Source organism: Pelodiscus sinensis, chromosome 20, assembly GCF_052426305.1.
Source record: "Pelodiscus sinensis isolate ZL-2025 chromosome 20, ASM5242630v1, whole genome shotgun sequence".
In the NCBI taxonomy this organism is placed as follows: domain Eukaryota; kingdom Metazoa; phylum Chordata; order Testudines; family Trionychidae; genus Pelodiscus; species Pelodiscus sinensis.
The window spans coordinates 18,498,361-18,518,498 of NC_143071.1; the positions used below are offsets into that span (position 1 = coordinate 18,498,361).

General features: G+C 46.8%; 1 protein-coding gene across 1 annotated transcript in view; it reads right to left on the reverse strand.

The window, feature by feature from the left end:
* Positions 1-4,659: 4,659 nt before the first annotated feature.
* The window catches only part of GRB2 (growth factor receptor bound protein 2), an 83,273-nt gene continuing 67,794 nt past the window's right edge, over positions 4,660-20,138 (reverse strand). Inside the window, exons 3-5 of the mRNA XM_006136426.5 lie at positions 12,895-13,017; positions 9,861-10,029; positions 4,660-6,948 (exon numbers count right to left, since the gene is read on the reverse strand). Coding sequence (XP_006136488.1) covers positions 6,763-6,948; positions 9,861-10,029; positions 12,895-13,017 — 478 coding nt within the window. The 3' untranslated portion in view covers positions 4,660-6,762. The remainder of the gene's footprint in view (positions 6,949-9,860; positions 10,030-12,894; positions 13,018-20,138) is intronic.

Consider the following 20,138-nt stretch of genomic DNA (forward strand, 5'->3'; position numbering starts at 1 on the left):
AATAAGGCTGTGCTTGCCATGGCATGGCCCTCTTGAATCACTGCCCTTAGACTGGATCTTTTGGAGTCTGGCAGGTGTTCAATCAGCTCAGACAGCTTGGAGTGATTATCAAAAATCGTGGTTCACAGCAAACAGTTTGGCCTTGCTAATGCAAACCTGTAATGTGGCTAAAAAGTAGATTTTCTTGTGCTCTTTATCATAAAGCGTGCCCATGGTCTGAGGGGCTTTAGAGCGTTGATTAGCTGCATCCACGATCAGGGAGTTCGGTTGTGGATGAAAGAGAAATTCTAGACCCTTAGGGGGAACAAAGTATTCGTGTTCTGCCTTTTTGCAGGTTGGTTGGTTGGATGGAAGCAGATGTCTGCCAGATGTCAGATGACACCTCCATGATTGCCTCATCAATTGGCAATTCTATTCACCCCTGGGCAGCTGAGCCTATGTTTTTTAAAAGGCTATGTTGCTTCTTCTTTAATTCTTGGAGCTGGACCTCCTGAGAGGTGGCCACTCTTTTGAAAAGCTCTTGGAATTGTTTTAAATCCTCAGAGGCATGCCTATCCTCTGGAATTACAGCATCCTCTGGGGCCAAGGATGAATTGTTGCCCCGAGAAGATGAGGCACCTGCATATTGATGTCATCCCCCAGGATCTGGCCGCCTTCCTCCTCAGAGTCAACTGTGGTGGGAATAGCGTGAGATGGTGAGAGTGGAGGCAGCCCTTTTGAGGAGCTAGACAGTTCTTTGGGGTAGCGTCTACAGGGTGCCCACTGTTCCCATGATGCCCAATGGGAAGCGTAGTGCCATTCAGGATTCAATGGTGTGGCATGACACTGTAATGATAGGACTGTCGAGATGCAGTTGTGGGGGAGCATTGTGACGAGAAAACACTCCTCTGGTCATAATAATGAAGCCCCTCATGCGGTGATGGAGACCTGACATAGCCCCTGGATAAATGAGAGGAAGGGAGCACCAGGGAAGGCTCCCTTGAAGGGGGAAGGGAGTGTAAAGATACATCATTGGTGCCACATGTTGGTAAATTGGGGTTACTAGTGGCTAGGTCAGTATGATGCACCTCCTTGACAGCACCTCTGAGGTTGAGCGCCATGTGAGGATGATGGCCTGTCATCAGGCGGTGCTGGAGTGTTACAGGACCGCTGGGCAGACGGCTCCCCATTCCTTCCCAGCGCTGTGCTTATGGGTGCCGCTGTGTGGCAGCGCTGTTTTTCCGGTGCTGAGTGAGAATGCCTGCCCCATTGTTCTGGGGGTTGCAGTCACTGTGCCTGTGGTGGGTGCTGGCACCGCAGTCGTAGAGGCGCTTGGCACATCTCCCTTGGTCCCACTGGGGGACAGTGTAGGAGGCAATGACCTCAAGGGGGGAGGCTTCCCGCCCTGACTTTTACTGGGGCTAACAGGCACCTCTGTCTTGATCTCCCAGAGCAGTAGACTGAGCTTTCTCTGAAGGCTACAGTGCCTTTTCAAAGAATTTCATTCGGAGCTGCAGCACCCGTCCTTTCTGGCTCTGGCTGACAGGGTGAGGCAGTGGTCACATTTCTGAGGTGAGAGAGACTCACCCAAGCAGTGTAAACAGCAGCTATGCCTGTCGGAAATAGGCATAAGCTCCTTACATTGTTAACACTTCTTAAAAGGTGTCATGCTGAGGAGATATCAGAAGCCACTATTCTAGGGCGAGGCAGCTGAAGGCTGTAATTAGCTCTCTGCTGTCAACAGCTGATAAGCTGGAGCATGTGTTGTTCTCCCAGCTTCTCCTTATCCTTCATCTTTTCGGGGAGGGGGGGAAGAGGAGAAAGGTGGCTGGCTGAGAAGCGGAGCTGCTGTTTGTGGAGCCATCCAAATGGACCATAAAGGAAAAAACACAATCTAAATTTTTTGTGTCTTATCAAAAGGAATAATGAGAGGGTAAATTCTGAGGCAAACATTGAAAGAAGCAAGCACTATTCTGAGGAGAAACAAAATACAGGACTATGTAGCACTTTAAAGACTAACAAGATGGTTTATTAGATGTGCTTTCGTGGGCCAGACCCACTTCCTCAGATCAAATAGTGGAAGAAAATAGTCACAACCATATATACGATATATATAGTTGTGACTATTTTCTTCCACTATTTCATCTGAGGAAGTGGGTCTGGCCCACGAAAGATCATCTAATAAACCATCTTGTTAGTCTTTAAAGTGCTACATTGTCCTGCATTTTGTTTCAGCTACACCAGACTAACACGGCTACATCTCTATCACTATTCTGAGGAGACATGCTTCAGGGGTAGCCGAGTTAGTCTGTTACAGAAAAAAAATAAAAATTGTCTGGTAGCACTTTAAAGACCAACAAAACATGTAGATTGTATCATGAGCTTTCATGGGCACAACCCACTTCTTCAGATGACTGGAGTTATGAGTTTGGGATGTGTACACCTGAAATAAATAGGAGGGGGGAGGGAAGAAAAATGGAGGGGGATGGGAGACAGAGCATCAGTAAGTATCTGAAGATTGGATAGTTAAACAGAAGCAGATACAAATCAAAGTCAATAGACAGACTCCCATGTCAGGAAGGATATAACACAGAGAGCTGTTTGCATCTCTGTTAAATTGGTAGTGTCCCAGCCAACTTTCATCACGATTGAGTCCATTAGCATGTGAATTGAATTTGTGGATGAACTCTAATTCCAAATGCTTCCCTGTGGATCTGGCTTGTAGAACTGGCTTGTGACAAGACAGCTACTTGGAGATCTTTCAAAGTGTGATTTAGAAGGTTGAAGTGTCTCCAATACATTTCTGTAGGTTTCCTTTGCGTATATCTGATTTGTGCCCATTGATTCTTTCCTGCAGAGACTGTCCAGTTTGTCCAATATATAAAGCAGTGGGGCACTGCTGGCATAGATCAGATCACTGGATGTGCAGTCAAATGACCTTTTGATTTGGTGGCTGATGTTCCAAATCACACTATTTTGGGTGTACACATCCCAAACTCTCAAATCTGGTCATATGAAGAAGTGGTTGTGCCCACGAAAGCTCAGGATACCATCTACATGTTTTGTTAGTCTATAAAATGCTACCAGACCATTTGTTGTTTTTCTTCCCTGAGGAGAGAGACAGCTGAGGAACTCTGTCTGCGACCAAGAGCAGTAAGAGAGGAACTGAAGGGAGGGGTCGAGCTGCACGCGAGGCCGCTGTCAAACCACTAGTCGCCTCCTGTGCACGCGCGTCCTGACAGTAAACTACTAGAGAAAAAGCTCCAAACTGTGGCTCTGGGGATGACCCGTTACCAACAGTAGAGCACTCATGGGGACATCGCCCAAAAAAGAAATGTAGTGTACTGCCTTTTCCCCCGGAAAAGATTGTGTGTGCTACTTATAATAATAAGCATAACATGGAGATCTTTAATCCTAATTTTGATATTTGCATTGTCAGAAGGTGGTGTTTGGGTGTGCACCAATGGTGGTGGTTGTATGTGCACCTGGAAGCAATAGCCTTAGAGATACACATTACTTATAAGGGATTTTTTAATGAAAATCAAGAAACAAGTCCCACCATTATTATTATTATTACACGACCATATAAAATGACAAATGTGTTTAGATTCCTTTAAAGCCATAAGGAATTTTTCTAAACTTTCAACAGAAGATAAAGACCATAACACCACAGAACAATGAAAAATTTTCACTAGACAATTTAGATATTGCCAGAGACAGTCTCCAGAACAGATGTGGTGAAAGAATTCCTAGTCTAAAAAGGATTTTCTTTGATAATTAAAGGAACTCATGTGTCAGTCAGCCTTTCAATTATTATGCTTTAAACCCCACTATGGAATGTATGAACATTATCTACACAGAGTAAGGGGGTTATAGGAAAGTCATACAACTGATATTGATGGAGACAGATTTTCAAGGCCCATTTCCACCACTGCATTGATATAGCTTATTGGCATGATCCAGGCAAGCCATTCTGGTTAGGGTATAAATGGGTAACTGGTTACTCGGTAAGCATCAGCCTTACAGGGTTCCTGGGAGCCAGGCCCAGGCAGGGGGTGCTCCAGCCCAACCAGGCACACCATGCCGTGTGGCAAGCAGTTAAGCAGTTGAATCTATAGTTTAACTGGTTAACATTTTAAACAATGTTTTATATCCCTAATTCTTGTCTCATTTCAAAGTGCTTTGGAACCAACTCACACAATTAGATGTAATCCATAAGGAAGGCCAAAGTGCAAACTGAGCAAAAAAAAAAAATCATTTATCAATGGGAAATACAAATGCTGTCCTCAGAAATCAGATTCCAGTCTCTCCTTCCCCCACTTTGTCCTTCAATAAAAGAGGAGCAATAAACTACTTGGAAACTATCAGACAGAAGTCAGACTGGATACACCAAATCATCCAATGATTCCTTCTTTCATGTCAGCAATTCATGCCCATTTGTGGAGATCAATAAAAAGTTTTAAGCAAGGAACAAAGAAACATCTAGGCTCCACCTACCCTTCAGATAATGGAAAAGGATTTTTCATGTCTGCAAGCAGCAGACAGGACCTCTATGAACCCAGGAGGCTATGCTGTTCTCAATTTATCCATCTCCTCCTTGTCACTGACTTACACATTATAAATTAGTTTGACTGGCTGATGTTTTGCTCAGTTAATGGAAATAACAGACAGATGCTAAAGTGAAGAATTCATTGTATATTTATTATTCACAGTTAATTACTATCTACCAAATGCTGCTGCAGAGTTAGAGGATTAAGTACATAGGCCATTTTTATTTAAACACTGATTTTTTTTAATATATGTACACACAAGACATATGTCTGCAAGGCTGCATGATATACACCAATTTCAAAATAAGGAAACAATCAAATGGTCCAGGTGTAGAATGCCATAGATTCTTTTTCCAATCATTTTAGAAAGAAGACAGAGTGAATGACAGCTAGCAAGGACAGGGAGAGAAAGTAATAACTCTACAGGGTAGCTCTCTCTTTCATCTGCTGGAGAAATGAAGTGTAAGGCAAAGTTCGTCTCAGGAATAAAACATCTGTAACACTTAGTACAAAAAAGGCACCTGCCAATGCAGGAACGTCTCCACTTGGGCAGGAGATTTCAGTTGCAGTTTGGGAAGGGAGGTTATTGTTGGGGTGAAGGGTTCAGCTACATGGCTGCCAGAGCAAACAACGCAACTGAAGATTGGCACAAAGCTCTGTAGTTTGATTTATCTCCTTTGTCAAATCAACATCAAACTGCTCTGGCGAAGGAGCTAATGACATTAATGAACGCCACTGCGGTGAGGGAAGGGGGAATGCAGTCATCACACAGCCTGCTGGGAACGGGGAGTGAAAAGAAAGAATCCACTTCTTAAATTATGTAACACTGGCATAAGGAGGACGGGGTTGGGAAAAAGTGGAGAACAGTGATGCCACCTCCTCTTTTCAAGAACAAAACGTGATTGCAAATATTCCCTACCCAGCTTGAAGGGAGTCAAACTGTTGATTCCGTGTGTATGTATGAACATTCACTAATAGCTGAAAGTGTACTCAAGAACTATTTTTGAGGTTTCCCTGTAATATAAAGCTTCCTGCCAAGAGAAATGGACATTTCCTCAGATACCTCAGAACTATCATCTCCCGCCATGGTGCTCTGATAAAACATTGCTCAATGCTTGTCCATTGCTCATAATACTTAGTCCTGGCTTAGTGTAGGGGACTGGACTAGATGACCTATTGAGGTCCTACCGATCCCAGCTTTCTAGATTCTATAAACAGACCTAATGATGCAATCCTTCTTTCCTGTTTCCTGTGGCTCCTGGCTGCAGTTCCTCATCTCTGAGCAATCTGTGCTGCTACTTACAACACTGTGTATGCCTTGTTTTTTTGTTTTTTTTTTTAAATAAGGTCAGATGGTAAGACAAATATTAAAGCTCCATCTTTTTTGTGGATGTCTTTTAATATTCATTGATAAAACTACCCCCCTTACCCTCCTAAAATATTTACACGTATGCAGAAAAAACCTCTGGACTGTCCTTTTAACTTAAAAATAATAAGAAAATAAAGGAAAAGGCACTATGGAAAAAAATTACAGACTGTGCTCAACCTTACACCTTTAAGAAAAAAGCCGTCATGAAAATAAAAGGGAACAGACTCTGATTGTAGTTTGAATTTTCTCAAAGCAGCTCTCTGACTGTGGAAAAAAGCTTGTTTCCTGCACTCTGCTCTGAAGCTGCTGAGCTTCAGAGGGGAGAGTGGCAAAGGAGAAGGAAAAATAAAGAAAACACCATCTTTTCCCAACCAAAAAGAGCTAAATGCTGAAGGCGAAAAGCTGTTTTTTTAAAGGCAGGACAGTAGATTTGGTTCTTTTCTCAAGTCCTTCCATGTCAAATGAAGACTGTTTGCATAGAGAGAAAATACCAGCAGAGTTTCTCCCTTTTCCTTTTTCCAGCATGGCTAGGACTTTATATGGCATTAAAACTTCATGCACTGATGGACAGAGGAGGTGAAGGGGCTGGGGGGAGGGTGCGGGGGAGGAAGAGATTGAATGGGACAAACCCAGGAGCAGCTGAGGAAATCTATTAATTGTTTAATTTAAAGGTAAATTTTGGCATGTAAGTTGAACTCTCCCTCCCACCCCCAAAGTTCCATACTGAGTGAAGGAAGATCACTGTGGTAAGAAGTGAATCATGTTTTACCATCTTGTGATTTTAGATCTCCAGCTGTAGTTAGGACTTTGTATGTGTATTTACTGTTTCTCTGGTTTTCTTTAAATAATCTCTAATATTTATCTCTAGATGTTCCGGTTCACTGGGGTCACGTAGTTGCGTGGAAACATGCCCGTCTGTCCATGGCAGGCTCCTTTCCACCAGTTGGGATCAGAATTGTCGAGGACCTGGATAAAGTCTCCACGGCGGAAGCCGAGTTCACCTTCCTCTTGGGGGTCAAAATCAAAAAGGGCCTGAACGTATGTGGGTTGCTGCATGGGGGAAAAAAATCAGGAGAGAACATCACTCTCAGCATACAAATCTCCATCTGCATTCTAGCTCTGCAACAGTAGGAGCCACTAGAAAACATTTGGGCTGTTTAATTTCTCTGCAAATTGCCTCTTTCGTCAATTGTGACAAGATGCTCAAAGGATAAGTTTAGAATGCAAGAGGCCTCTGAAATAGTCAAATTCACCTAAAAAATGAGTTACAATAAAATTTTAGAGGGTGGATTCTCGTGGGCATTTTGACTGGAAGACACCTCTTTGTGACCACATCTTATCACAGGCCCATACTGTATATGCTTTTGGATCTCCAGTAAATATTCCCTTCACCTTTGCATCCCTGTCCCTTTTCTCCCTTTCCTTTCTCTATCCCAAAAGCTTCGCTGATTTTATTTTTCCTCAGTTTGCGTCTCACACAGATCACAACATTAACTGAGTATTTGTAACCCAACCTTATACCACAACGCTTCATTTCTTCCCTAAACAAGACACGTTAGATCGCACTGAAATTTTACAGGCCTCCATTTGAAGTTTACTAATTGCCATTTATTTTTGTTGATTGCAATTTTATTGGACAGACATTATCCAATCTGTTTTCTGCATATCAGTCTGGTAGCACTTTAAAGACTAACAAAACATGTAGATGTCATCTGAAGAAGTGGGCTGTGCCCACGAAAGCTCATGATACCATCTACATGTTTTGTTAATCTTTAAAGTGCTACCAGACTATTTGTTGTTTTTTTAAGTGTATCCTGTACAGACTAACTCGGCTACCCCCTGAAGCTTCTGTTTATCTATAGACTAGATCAGTGGTCCCCAACCTTTTGGGGCTGGCGGGCACCCAGGGGCGGGGCCACTCACCCGCCGGGCACCCGTGGGCAGGGCCACACACTCGCCCAGGGGCGGGGCCACCCAGAGCCGCATGCCCAGTGCCGGCGCCACCCATGCACCACACTCCCGGGGCCACCGCCACTCCTGTGCCTCACGCCTAGGGGCAGGGCCGCCCATATGCCATGCGCCCGGGGCCAGAACAGCCCATGTACTGCGCACCCAGGGCCAGTGCCACTCAGGGATGGGGACGCCCATTAACCGCGTGCCTGGGGCTGGCACAGCACATGCACCGCCCACGTGCTGTGCGCCTGGGGCCTGTGCCGCCCCTGCGCTGGGCGCCCGGGCCGGCACCGCTCCTACGCCGCATGCCCTAAGGCTGGCACAGCCCTTGCACCGCGCGCCCGAGGGGAGGGGGGCAGCCCTGATCACTCAGCAGTTGCACAGAAATGGCCCGGTGGGCGCCATGGCGCCTGCAGGCACCACTGGACTAGATACAGCATGGACAAGGCAGCATAAGGGCATGTTTGCACTAGAACTGGAAGGTGTAAATGCCAGCTTGAAAAGACATACCCACACTAGCTCTGATTGTGCTAGCATAATAAAAATGGATGCATACCCATGGCAGGACAAGCTGTGAGAGAGGGGCTCAATGCCCCAAAGTCCATACCTCCGGTCTCAGACAAGATCATACTTGGGGCAGCAAGATCCTGCTGCTTGTGCCACTGCAGGTTTACCTCCATTTTTAGCATGTTAGCTCAATCAGAGCTAGCAGGGATGCATCACCTCAGGCTTGAATTTTTTACTTCATTCACTAGCTTAGACACCCTAAATTTCCCCCACTCAGCCTTTCCAGCATCTCTCAAGCCTGGACTGAAGGGGCCACATCTAATGGTGAGATGTCTTCCTGTGCAGCCTAACAGATTCCAATTATTAACCAATGTGATGGTGTTTTGGTGCATCTGGGAGCGAAGCTAAAACCAATAATTTCCCTTAGATCACAGTTTTTGGTCATTACCTGTCTGGATTGGATTCAAACCAGCAAGCTCACGGAGAGAAGTTCCATCCCCTACAGCAGGGGTGGGCAATAATTTTTTGCTGGGAGCCACTTCAGAAATTTTTCAAGTGGCTCCAGGCAGCTCTGGAATGGGCAGGGCCTCAAACGGAAGGGGCGGGGCTTCCCTGCTTCCCCACCCACAGACTATGACTGGTCTGGGGGTGGGGGAGTGCCTTAACCCCTCTCTTCCACGAGAAGTTCCCCCTAGGAGCCTAAGCCCCTGGCAGTGGGAGGAGACTTCATGCACTCCCCCTTCAGCCCCTAGGCCAATTGGGGCCTGGGGAACGAGTGAAGCCTCCCCCCCTCCACCAAGCACGTGTGGTGCTTCTAAGCACCGTGTGCTCCTGGCAGGGTGGAGAAAACATGGTGTGCTTTCCCCTGATCCCAGGCCCTAATTAGTCTGGGAATGGGGGGGGGAGCAGCAGGGCTTCTGCAGGCTGGATTTGGCCCGCAGAGGCCCTTTTGCCCACCCCTGCCCTACAGTGCATTTCTCTTCACAAGCACACATTATGATATTAAGGGTGGGCAGTGTTCTGCTGAGGCCACTACTGGCCAAAAACGAATTCGAACCGAAATCAAAATCCCATGAAAGTAGCAGGAGGAAGGGAATGTAACATGATTATGACCATTTCTACTGGTGGGAATGAACAGGCAGACTCATTATGGTGTTTATGTACTGAAGGATAGGCATCATCCCAAATCATCCTTAAAGATGACAACTGGATGATCAAAAAAACCAAAAGGGGATTAACAAGTTTTTCATCATGGTACAAAGCCCACCTAAAAGAGGGCACAAAGGTTGCATTCATTTCTCAGTACAAGTAGTGTGTTACGATTCTGAGTCCTTAATTCTGAAATCAAATAATTCTACATCAGAAGGGGAAGTTAAACAGGTAACTTCTCTCTTTCCACATCCTCCTATTGAAAATGGAAGCAACCCTACAGACCCTGGACTGTGGACAAAGAACTCTCTATTTTGTTACAATGGCAATGCTTCTGTCTCCCACCATCTTACCTGTGGCACCTGTTCAATGTCCCGGAGGAATATCTGCTGGTTCCTGGAGACAGAAGTGGATCTGTGATAATCTACCAGCTCGTTCAGAGAATTGAACTTCACCACCCAGAGGAAATACTTGCCAGCCCCATCTCGGAGCACTTTGAAGTGCTGCACGTCATTTCCAAACCTGGGATGTGGGAGAGGGAAAGAAGAGAGATTACATGCATGTCACACTGAGTCTCAATTCCTAGAATGACAGGACATGGAAACCAATTCCAAGAATAAATCGCATAAAATGGCTCCTTTCTTAATGGCTGTGAATTCCATGTCTCTGTATCTTCAGAATCACTAACCCACTGTTATATGTACAGGCTAAGAATTGGTGGAAAGCAGCTTTTGCACTTCCTCATATTTTGCAGAGGGAAAAAGGGATCTCCAAGGTGGTGTCTGGAGTATATTTTGAAAGTATAAATACGATAAAAAACAAAGTTTGTGACTTTCATGTTCATGAAAGAGGGAATAAAAATACTGTCTGGAGAGATAAACAGAGTGGCAGGTGGAATGCAGACTCCTCCTATATAGCTATGCTAAGACACTCAGACCTAACAGATAGCAAGGACTGCTCTCTCGCCTGAACAAAGATAGGTAACTTAGAAATTGGAAGAATGTCAACTTGGAAGCCGAAAGCACAACATGGACCTTTAGCATCTGAAAATCCCACATGATCTCCCCAGGAATACAGGTGACTATGGGGCACCTATGTATGATTCACATTAAAGGTATGTAGAAGCAACATCCTTAACTCAACTTTAACTTACTCTGTTGGTATGTGAATATACAAAAGTTTTTATATTTAACAGACTCCTCCGTCTCTTGCTTCTAACAATTTTCTTCTGAAGGAAGGGGAAACTCAAACAGGCTATCAGTAGAGTGGCATATGTAGACACAATTACAACATTTTCCCTCTATAGCTCCAAGAAAAGTTCTCATTTGGTGTTTACAGTCTTTCAAAACCTGGAGAGGTACACTCTACTGCAGGGCTACTCAACTTTGGAAGCCCCAGGGGCCACAATGAAACTCACAGCAGATGCAAAGGGCTTCAACTTAAGTGTGGTTGCATATACATGCAAAAAATAGATGCAAATAAATGCAAATCGCTTCTCTCACACTGACGGGCATGAATACAAAGGTTAAGCCGTAAGCCCTGGTGCTGGACTCAAAACATGGCTAGTGAGAGCCAGCTAGCACTTCTCAGGCTCTGCCCACAACGCTAAGCATCCAGCACTTCCCACAATGCTCCAGCACTCCTGGCACCTCCTCCCTGGGGGCCAGAAATGCAGACATCTTGTACCCGTCTGTTCCAGCCAGCCTGTCCGCTTGTGTCTTTCAATGCTCACCCTGCCTGGGAGACACCTTGCCATTGTGGAGCGTGTTCCCAGTGGAGGCCATGTTCAAAGGAGCCCACCTGCAGGCTGCATGTTGAGCCCCACAAACCCAAACCGCACCATGGGCGGCAAACAAACAGGCCGTGGGTTGAGTAGCCCTGCTCTACTGTTATGAGCAAGTGTCACATTTGCAGTATTCAATGGCTATTGCTTCAAGTATCCCTTTCTCAGTTTCTTTCCACTTCAGTTCCTGCAAATAAGTTTTAGTAAGCCCGTTCAGAAGAGCTAATCGGCAGAAAAATCTCAAAAACTGAGAACTGTGTCATTAGATGAGCTAACACTGAGTTACCAGGCAGGCAGAGATGATCCATGGTCTCCCCCCAGTGTTAAGAATAAATGTGTTCATTTTGTAAAGTAAGCTCCCTGGAATGAAGGTTCTATTTACATCTTATTTATGGTCATAAAGCCTTGTGTGTACTGTACTCTAGTTTAACTGATTACTGTGTCAAATGGAGAATATAAATGCACTGCTAAAACCAGCCAGCATCAGGGCTCGACAAACTATAGAATCTACTTGCCCGTCGCGAGTAAATTTCAGCCACGCGCCCGGTTCATCGGCAGCGCGCGTATGCGCAATGTTGGTCTTGCGCGTGCGCAGTACGGGGCTGGTGAGCAGTTTTTGCTGCCGTTTGTCAAGCCGTGGCCAGCATGATGGCAGAATTCTGTGCTCCGTATAATGAAGCCCAGAATTTAATCACAGAAGAAAAGGGCTGGAAACATTGTAGAGGTACCATTCTTTGATAATCATGGAAAGTTTGGTATTCAGTAGCAACTTCAGCTGGATAAATCAAAATATGTTACCTAAGTTCCAAAGGATATCTTGCTTAACTCTGCCCAATAAAGGGTATGCGACTGAGTGGAGGAGAAGGAGGGAGTCTCGTCCTAGACATTTCCATTGTATTTCACAGCAGTCTCTTGGGGTTCTCACAGTTTGTGAAGAGATATACTAGACTCACCACCCACTAACACAGGAGCTACTGTTAAAGCAGTTTAAACAAGCATTTCTAGATGCTACCAAAATAACAATATTAAATAATTCCTTACAACAAAGCTACATTTCCAAAATTAAATCTTCCCGTCAATGCCAAGATGGAATCTACTGAGATGAGAAGTATGCTTCATTTTTACACTGCCACATCCCTATGTTGGAGAACAAGGATATTCCCAAAATATGTGCCTCCCACAGTTAGGAAACACAGCACATTTGAAATGTGCCTCAACCAGCCAGATAGCAAGAGCAGAAGGTGGTAAGGATCAGAGCCTCAGAACAGTAAATGAGAAGAGCAGAAAGAGGGAAAACAGTACATGAATATTCCCATTCTTCAGCATCTATGCAGTAATGGTGTCCCATTCCTTGCGCTAAGCGCCAAACCAATACATTGCTTCACACAGAACAGGACAATCTCTTGTTACCATCAACTCAGCACTGTAACTCTTAGTAGGATAGAGCACCCATATTTATTGTCACAAGACCTAGCACAGGAACTTGTCCCTGGAAGAGCAGAGCTGGTACTAGCCCTGTGGGAAAATGTCAGAGGTGAAAAACAGGAACACTGGTTTGTATTTTTATCCAGTTTGCACACTGGATGCTTCAGAGCATTACTCACTTGACAGAGAGGGAGAAGTCCCCAGGAGCACTCTCACTCTCCCTGATGAGAAAGGCACCATCGTGTCTCTGTTTGCCTAACACCTCCTCAGCCTTTGCTCGGGGGATCTTCCCAAAAAACCACCTGTGGAAGAAACATGAGAATTAAAGTCAATCCCCTCCCCATGGAAAAACCAGGAAGACACACGTACACAGCTGTGAAATGAAGAATGGTAATGGACAGAATTGCTCCCTAACCCCACACTCCAGAACAGGGGTGGGCAAGATTGCAACCCGCGGGCTGTATGCGGCCCACCAAGCCATTTGATCCGGCCTGCAGCCCACTCCGCCGCCCCCCACACTCCCAGACCAATCAACACTGGGGGGCAGAGGATCACGCGAAGTCTCCGCCCTGCACCTGGGGCACGCAGTGCCAGCAGGAACTGGCTGCTCAAAACAGGCAGGGCGGGGCACGGTGAGACACATTCCATGCTCCGCTACCCCATGGGGGAGCACACGAAGTCTCCCCCTGCATGGGGGGCCTAGAGGGAACTGCTCCTTCAGCCCTTACAGAGCTGGCCCGTAGCCACTACCAACATTGGTGAAGTGTCCCCCCCCCAAAAAAATTATTGCCCACCCCTGCTACAGGACCTTTACAAGTAGCATGCCACCTCATCTTGCGAGTAACAGCCACTACGATGCCATCAAGAGGGGCTTTGTACTTGTCTCTCTACTACACTGGGATGACTTGGTATGTCTGTAAATGAACTCACTGAAATGGCAGAATTTACAACAAAAACAGAATAAGAAATGACTGGAGGAAAATGTGCAGCACTGTATCCCACATGGATGACACAATCTCTCCAGTTGCTTGGATAAAACCTAGGTTAAGGAGGGTATTTTGGTATCAAATCCTATTACTTAAACAAAACAAAACCAGTAGACTAAAGAACTCCCCTTCTGGGGCCAGCCAAGTGCTAATAGAAATATTTTACTAAAACTCTAGGGTAGAACTCTATGTTTCTGGAGCAACAGATACACAAGTTTACTTCCTCATGTTGCACATACACATTTTAATCAATGACACCAAGAAATCTGCATGTATGTGGCCCACCAAGAAGGAACTTTGCTGTGAGTAGCTGGACTTGTTTCACTATTGGCAACAGAAGATGGTCAATGGAAAGTAATTACACACACTTTTTTATTACTTGAGTTTCCTAAGGAAAAACACAGTGCCTCAGTACTGACTTGGGAAGCAGTCACTTTGAAAGACAGATGTGATGGTTCTTGGGGTTCCCAGGACAGATGAGTCACTTTGTCACCTCCTGCCACCCCCGAAGGAGTCTAGCTTGTGCTCAGCCTGGTACTAGCTCACTAACACCACCAGCCTGTCGACCCTCAAGCACATTCTTCCAGGCAATGCCAATCCTTCCTTTGCCTTGCAGGTTAACAATAGACATACCCAATGTCCCTTTGAAGTATTCCCTTGTGATATCCAGACTGACATTGGCTACTCACAGAACTACCAGGCTTCCTGTTTCCAAAGAAACAGTATAAACACCAGCTTTTAGATTCAGCTCAAGACTAGCGCTTAAAGCCACCACACTGAGCTATATTTATGGGAATACAAGAATAAGTGCATCATCAAAGCCCAGAGATTCAGGACATAGTGAATCAGTATATTGGAAACAAATGGCTACACATAAAACAAAATTATAACATGCTCTCTAGACACAAAATTTCCAGGTTACCCTCTCTCTCTCTCCGGTACGTATATCAAAATCAGTGTATTCCTGTAACTCCCTAGCCAGCTGGCATTAAGGGGTTCTTGGGTTACAGCAAATTATACTGGATCAAGCAAAGTCGTCGTGATTTTTAACAGGAAGAAACAACAGTAAATTCAGTAGCATCTACGAGAAAGCAACAAGATTACTTCTGCTATTAAATAAATTGAAATGCAGAATTCACCCTCAGATTTCTTCAAAGGCTACACTTCATATTTACAGCTGTGAATAGTTGAAGCAGCAGCTTTTCATACCCTAATCGAGGTTCCGCACCACTCCTCCACAAATGGAAAATGCATTTTGTGCCAAAGAGCAATTTCCAGCTTCTTCTGGATCAGATGATTATGAATAATGCATACAGAACTGCACTGAGCAATGTGACTAGGAGCAAAGGAAGCTAGCTTTTCCTGTGCCAGGGCGAAATTAAGTCACAGGCCTCGTCTGCTAGGTGCTGCCCACGGCTCATGGATCACAGGTTTCTTAATCCAGATGCACATCTAGACTCCAGTCCAAGAAGAGCAAAACCAACTGGGTTTGGGATGTTGGGCACGTGCTGCGTTGGGAAAACCAGATCTATCTTCAGGCAGAGACAGAATGGCTGAAATGCTGAATGCTAGGTTACCTCAAACTGGGTCAAGAAGCAGTGCCACAACCCATCTGTGTGGGGAACATTCCTATTGGGGGCCCACTTCATGGCTCAAAAGCAAGGGCTCCAGTCCAAAAAACTTCCTTTCCATTACCACACCAAGGGATCCTTTGTCAGGGAGGACACAGATCTGTAAGACTGGCTTTTATTCAGTTGATGTTTAGTCAAATCCTGGAAAGCAGGAACAATAGTTTCTGCTCTCCAGGATCAAGCACAATCTAGAGCAGGCATGTCCAAAGTCCGGCCCGCTGGCCAATTGCGGCCTGTGTTCCGGTTTAATACGGCCCCACAGATAATTTGGCAATATCTATCTTTTATGGCCCCCAACGAATCCATATGTATTGAGATGAATACATTGTAAAATCTCAGTTAATGTCAGATGGTCTAAATCAGTTATAAATATATTTGGACACAACATGTATACTTGGTGTTATGTTCCTGTTCATATTTTTTGAACTTAAAAGTTAACAGACAACCTTTATTACCAATAATATGTAATGTACTTTACAATGTTCCTGACATATATTTCAGCTTCCTGGATTTTTTTTTCCACCTGGCCTTCAGATATGAAAGGCAGAGTGATTTAACACCTGTTTAGATTTGTCATCCATGTGACGAAATGAAAAGTATGCCGTTTGCAATAAACTTTGCATAAAATAGTTAATTTGCATTTAATTTTAATGGTTCAAAGAATGTCAGGCAAAATGGTCAGCCCTCATGCATGTTCACTTCATCAAATCTGGCCCTCTTTGAAAAAAGTTTGGACACCACTGATCTAGAGGCACAGAGGCTTCACCACATCATGGGCAGTTTCTTCTATAACTAGCAGCCCCAGCTCCTCTCACCATTTGCCTATGGTGTCAGTCTTACATACTGTGCATTGTATCCCTCATATGATTGATGTAAAGGGAACTGATATAGTCACAGGGATATTTTTGACATAGGAAGCATGTCTGGAAATTGTTTCCTCTACTGAAACTTTATGAAGAAAGTTTATACTTCACTCTAAGTTGTTTTATTTTCAGACCAAGGAAACATCCTCGAATTACAAAACCTAAACATCACTCATCAACTACATGTATATTACTTTATTGTAAGCTGTGTGCGTTACACTATTTTTCAAACACAAAGGACAAGCTAATTTGCACTGCTACCCTGTATCCAAGAGTAAAGGAGCTACCAGGATTGAGTGGGGGTGTCTATTCAGCAAAGTTATTTGAGAATAATGGCCGTTATTCTGAAATAACTATGCGAGCAATTTCGCTATTGCGAAATAATTTCGAAATAGCAGACGGCTTATTCTACAAAGAACAACGCTTATTCTGAAACAGATATTTAAGAATAGGGGCTGTGTAGACAGGGAATAGCTGCTATTTCAAAATAGGGGGCCTCCAGCCCTTCCCTAAGATGCCCTGCTGGCCTTTCTGTCTACACTCAGCAAAATTCTATTTGTGCCGCCCCTCCTTTCCCCCAGAGCTCTAAAAGCTGCAGCCTCTGCAGAAAGGGTTTGTGGCTACCAGGAGGCCTGACAGCCCTGAGCCACCCTGCAAGCTGCACTTGCCTTGCTTTTCCTCCCCAAAAGGAGCCAGTCTGCTGCTCCCAACCAGTGCTCCATTGCTTGCAAGGAGCAGTCAGAGTTCCCAGGAGCCTGCCAGGGGCTGAAAAAGATGTGTGTCTTCCTGGTCTGGTGCAGAGATCCTGGACCTTACTGAGGTTTGGGGTGATGAGACCAACCTCCAGGATCGCTGCACCAGACCAGGAATGTGGATGTCTATGGCTGGATGGCCGACAGCCTAGCCACAAAAGGATACATCCGCACTCTAGAGTAGGTGCGGATGAAAGTCTAAGAGCTCCGCCAGGCATATGTCAGGGAGGGCAACTCCCACTCTGGGGTAGAGACCCACAGCTGCCTTATTTTAAAGACCGTGACTGCATCCTGGGGGGCAGGGCAGGGCATTCCCCCTACGCCCCAGTTGTAAACTCTGGGCTCAAGACACCCATCGTAGAGGAAGAGGACCACCTGGACAAGGCCAGCATCATCACCCAGCTGACCCAGGAGCCCAAACCCCTCCCTGCAGATGTGTCCCAGGTATCATCCAAGGCCAGGAAAGGTACATCATGAGAGTGCCATCACTTTCCCATCACACAGGGAAGGTGCTCCTCGCTTGGCCCTTGCTGCCCATGGATCGTGTAGCAACCTCTGCACGTGGGAGCATGTGCCATGCCACTCATGGGCACACAGCCCCAGGAGGCTGCCACAGAGGACCCGTGTGCTATTGGCCAGAGGGTGTCTGGAGAGGCCTGCCATGCATCTGACCCTGGGATGGGACACCTGGGGCAGGACCCCTCCCTCCACACGCCACCTCTTGAAGGAGGCAGGGGACATGGAGAGAGACACACAGACACACACACACACACAGACACACACACACACACACACACAACACATGGGCATGCCCACTGTCTCAGAGCAGCACCCACTCCAAGGGACATCTGGGCACACTGGCCAGAGCATACATGGCCTCGCTCCAAGCACATCACCTGTGACAGAACCGAGAACTGTCGCGCTCGGCTCACAGGTGGGTGCTAAGTTTCAAGCATAGTGTCCCCTGGAATAAATAACCTCTCTTTATTCTCCACAGCCAGACCAGCTGCGAAGTGGGGGTGGTCACCACCTGGGACAGCCTCCCGGACCCAAGGCATCCGCAGGCGCCACAGTGCCATGGATAAGTTCCAGAGGCAGCACCTGGTGGCACTCCGGTCCCTGGAGCACACCATTCACCTCTGGTTCTAGGAGGACCTGCAGCTGCATCATGAGACCTGGCAGGAGCTGCTTGTGCAGGGCTGCTCCATGATCATGGATGTGCACTCCCTTGTCCTGAGCATGGTGCCTGCTACTGCTTCAGCCTCTGCTCCTGCTGTAGCTTCCTCCTCCCACTCCTCCTCTGACTTCTCCCTCAACACCCTCTCCCCTCCCCTGTGGGCCTCATGCCTGTGGCAGTGGGATCAGAAGAGCCAGGCACCACTCCCAGCCCGAGCCTCTCCTCATCCCTCCTCCTACCTCCAGCTCCCTCCTTCAGGGTTCTCACCCCACCCCTTCCACCTTTTCTCCTCCCCTCTCCCAGGTTTTTTCCCCAGTCTGACCCCAAATGAAAAATACAGAGGTTTGAGTTTTTCAAAAACAAATGTGTCCTTTATTTTTTCATCAAAAAAAAAGGGGGGGGGGGTAATTGGAGGGAAGGCAGTGAAAGGTAAAGCAGAAGCTCCCAGTGGGGTGGCCCAGGGGAGAGTGTCACTGGTCCCCTAGGAGAAGCTTTCCCTCAGGGCCTCCCGGATTTGCACAGCCTCCTGATGGGCCTGCTGGACGGCAGCTGTGTGCAGATGCTTGTAGGCCCGGCCTATGTGGTCAGCCTCCACCCCACACCCTGGCAGGAATGCCTCCCCCTTCCTCACTCATGTCGTGCAGGACAACAGGCAGCCACCACATGTGGAATGTTGTGCTCCCCGAGGTTCAGATGGGTGAGGAGGCATCTGAAGCATGCCTTCAAATGGCCAAAGGAGTCCTCCACAACCATATGGGCCCTGCTTAGTCTAGCACTCTATAATTCTCTGGAGGGGTTGAGGTGGCTGGTGTAGGGCTTCATGAGCCAAGGCTGCAGGGGATAGGCCGCATCCCCCACCAGGCAGACAGGTATGTCCACATCCCCAACCTTGACGGTGCGGTCAGGGAAGTACAGCTTATGGAATATGCTCGAGCTCCGAAACACACGTGCCGTGTACATTCCCTGACCACTCGACATATGTCGGTGAACTGTCCCCAGTGATCTGTCATGGCCTGAAGGACCATGGAAAATATCTCTTTCAGTTGATGTATAGAAATGTCCAGTGGTCTGGGGCACAGAGGGGGATGTGGGTCCCATCGATAGCTCCTCCGCAATTGGGGAAGCCCATGTTGGCAGATCCAGTGATGATAGTGTCCACGTTTCCAAGGCAGATGACTTTACGCAGGATGGTATTGATCGCCCTGACCACCTGCAGAAGGGAGACAGACAAACAGAGAATCACAGGGGTGCCAGGGCCCCTGAGAGTTCCCCCAGTCCACTCTAATCCTCCTCCCTCTCCCATTCACCAGGAGCAACCAACCCACAACCCGTGGCAGGGCTTTGTGAGGGCGGGACTGAATAAAACATCCCGGGGAGGCGACTTGCACCACCTCCACTTTCTCCAGGGAAGCCCATTCCATCCTTCCATCCCCATTCTGGGACAATAGCCCAAGAATGCCATACCTGCATGACCAAGGCCCCGACGGTCGATCTCCCCATGCCAAACTGGTTCCCCACGAATTGGTAGCTGTCCAGCGTGGAGAGCTTCCAGAGATGGATGACAGGTCTCATGTGCGTCTCTCATCGCCTCAGGGCAGGGGCAAGCCACTCACAGAGCTCTATGAATGTGTCCTCTCTCATTCTGAAGTTCTGGAGCCACTGTTGTTCTCCCCATCGCTCTAAAACAACATGGTCCCACCAGTCTGCACTGGTGTCCAAATGTCAGATGCAGCAGGGCACGGTGTCCAGGGGAGGGCAGCAGGATTGAGCTGCAGGAGCCATACCTGCTCACATCTTAGGAGGGTTTCCCACAAGGGCTCGGGGTTGGGTTCCTGCATTGCCTGGCAGGCTGCATGCAGAAACTTCTGCATGACTTGCAGCAAAAGTTGCAAGAGCTGAAGACTGCTCAGAGGCAGCTCTGGCTCCAAAGCAGAGAGTGCTGTGGTGTCCAAAAGCAGGGCAACTGGAGCATGCAGAGAACATGCTTTGCTGTCCCTCAGAGAGATAGGCAAAC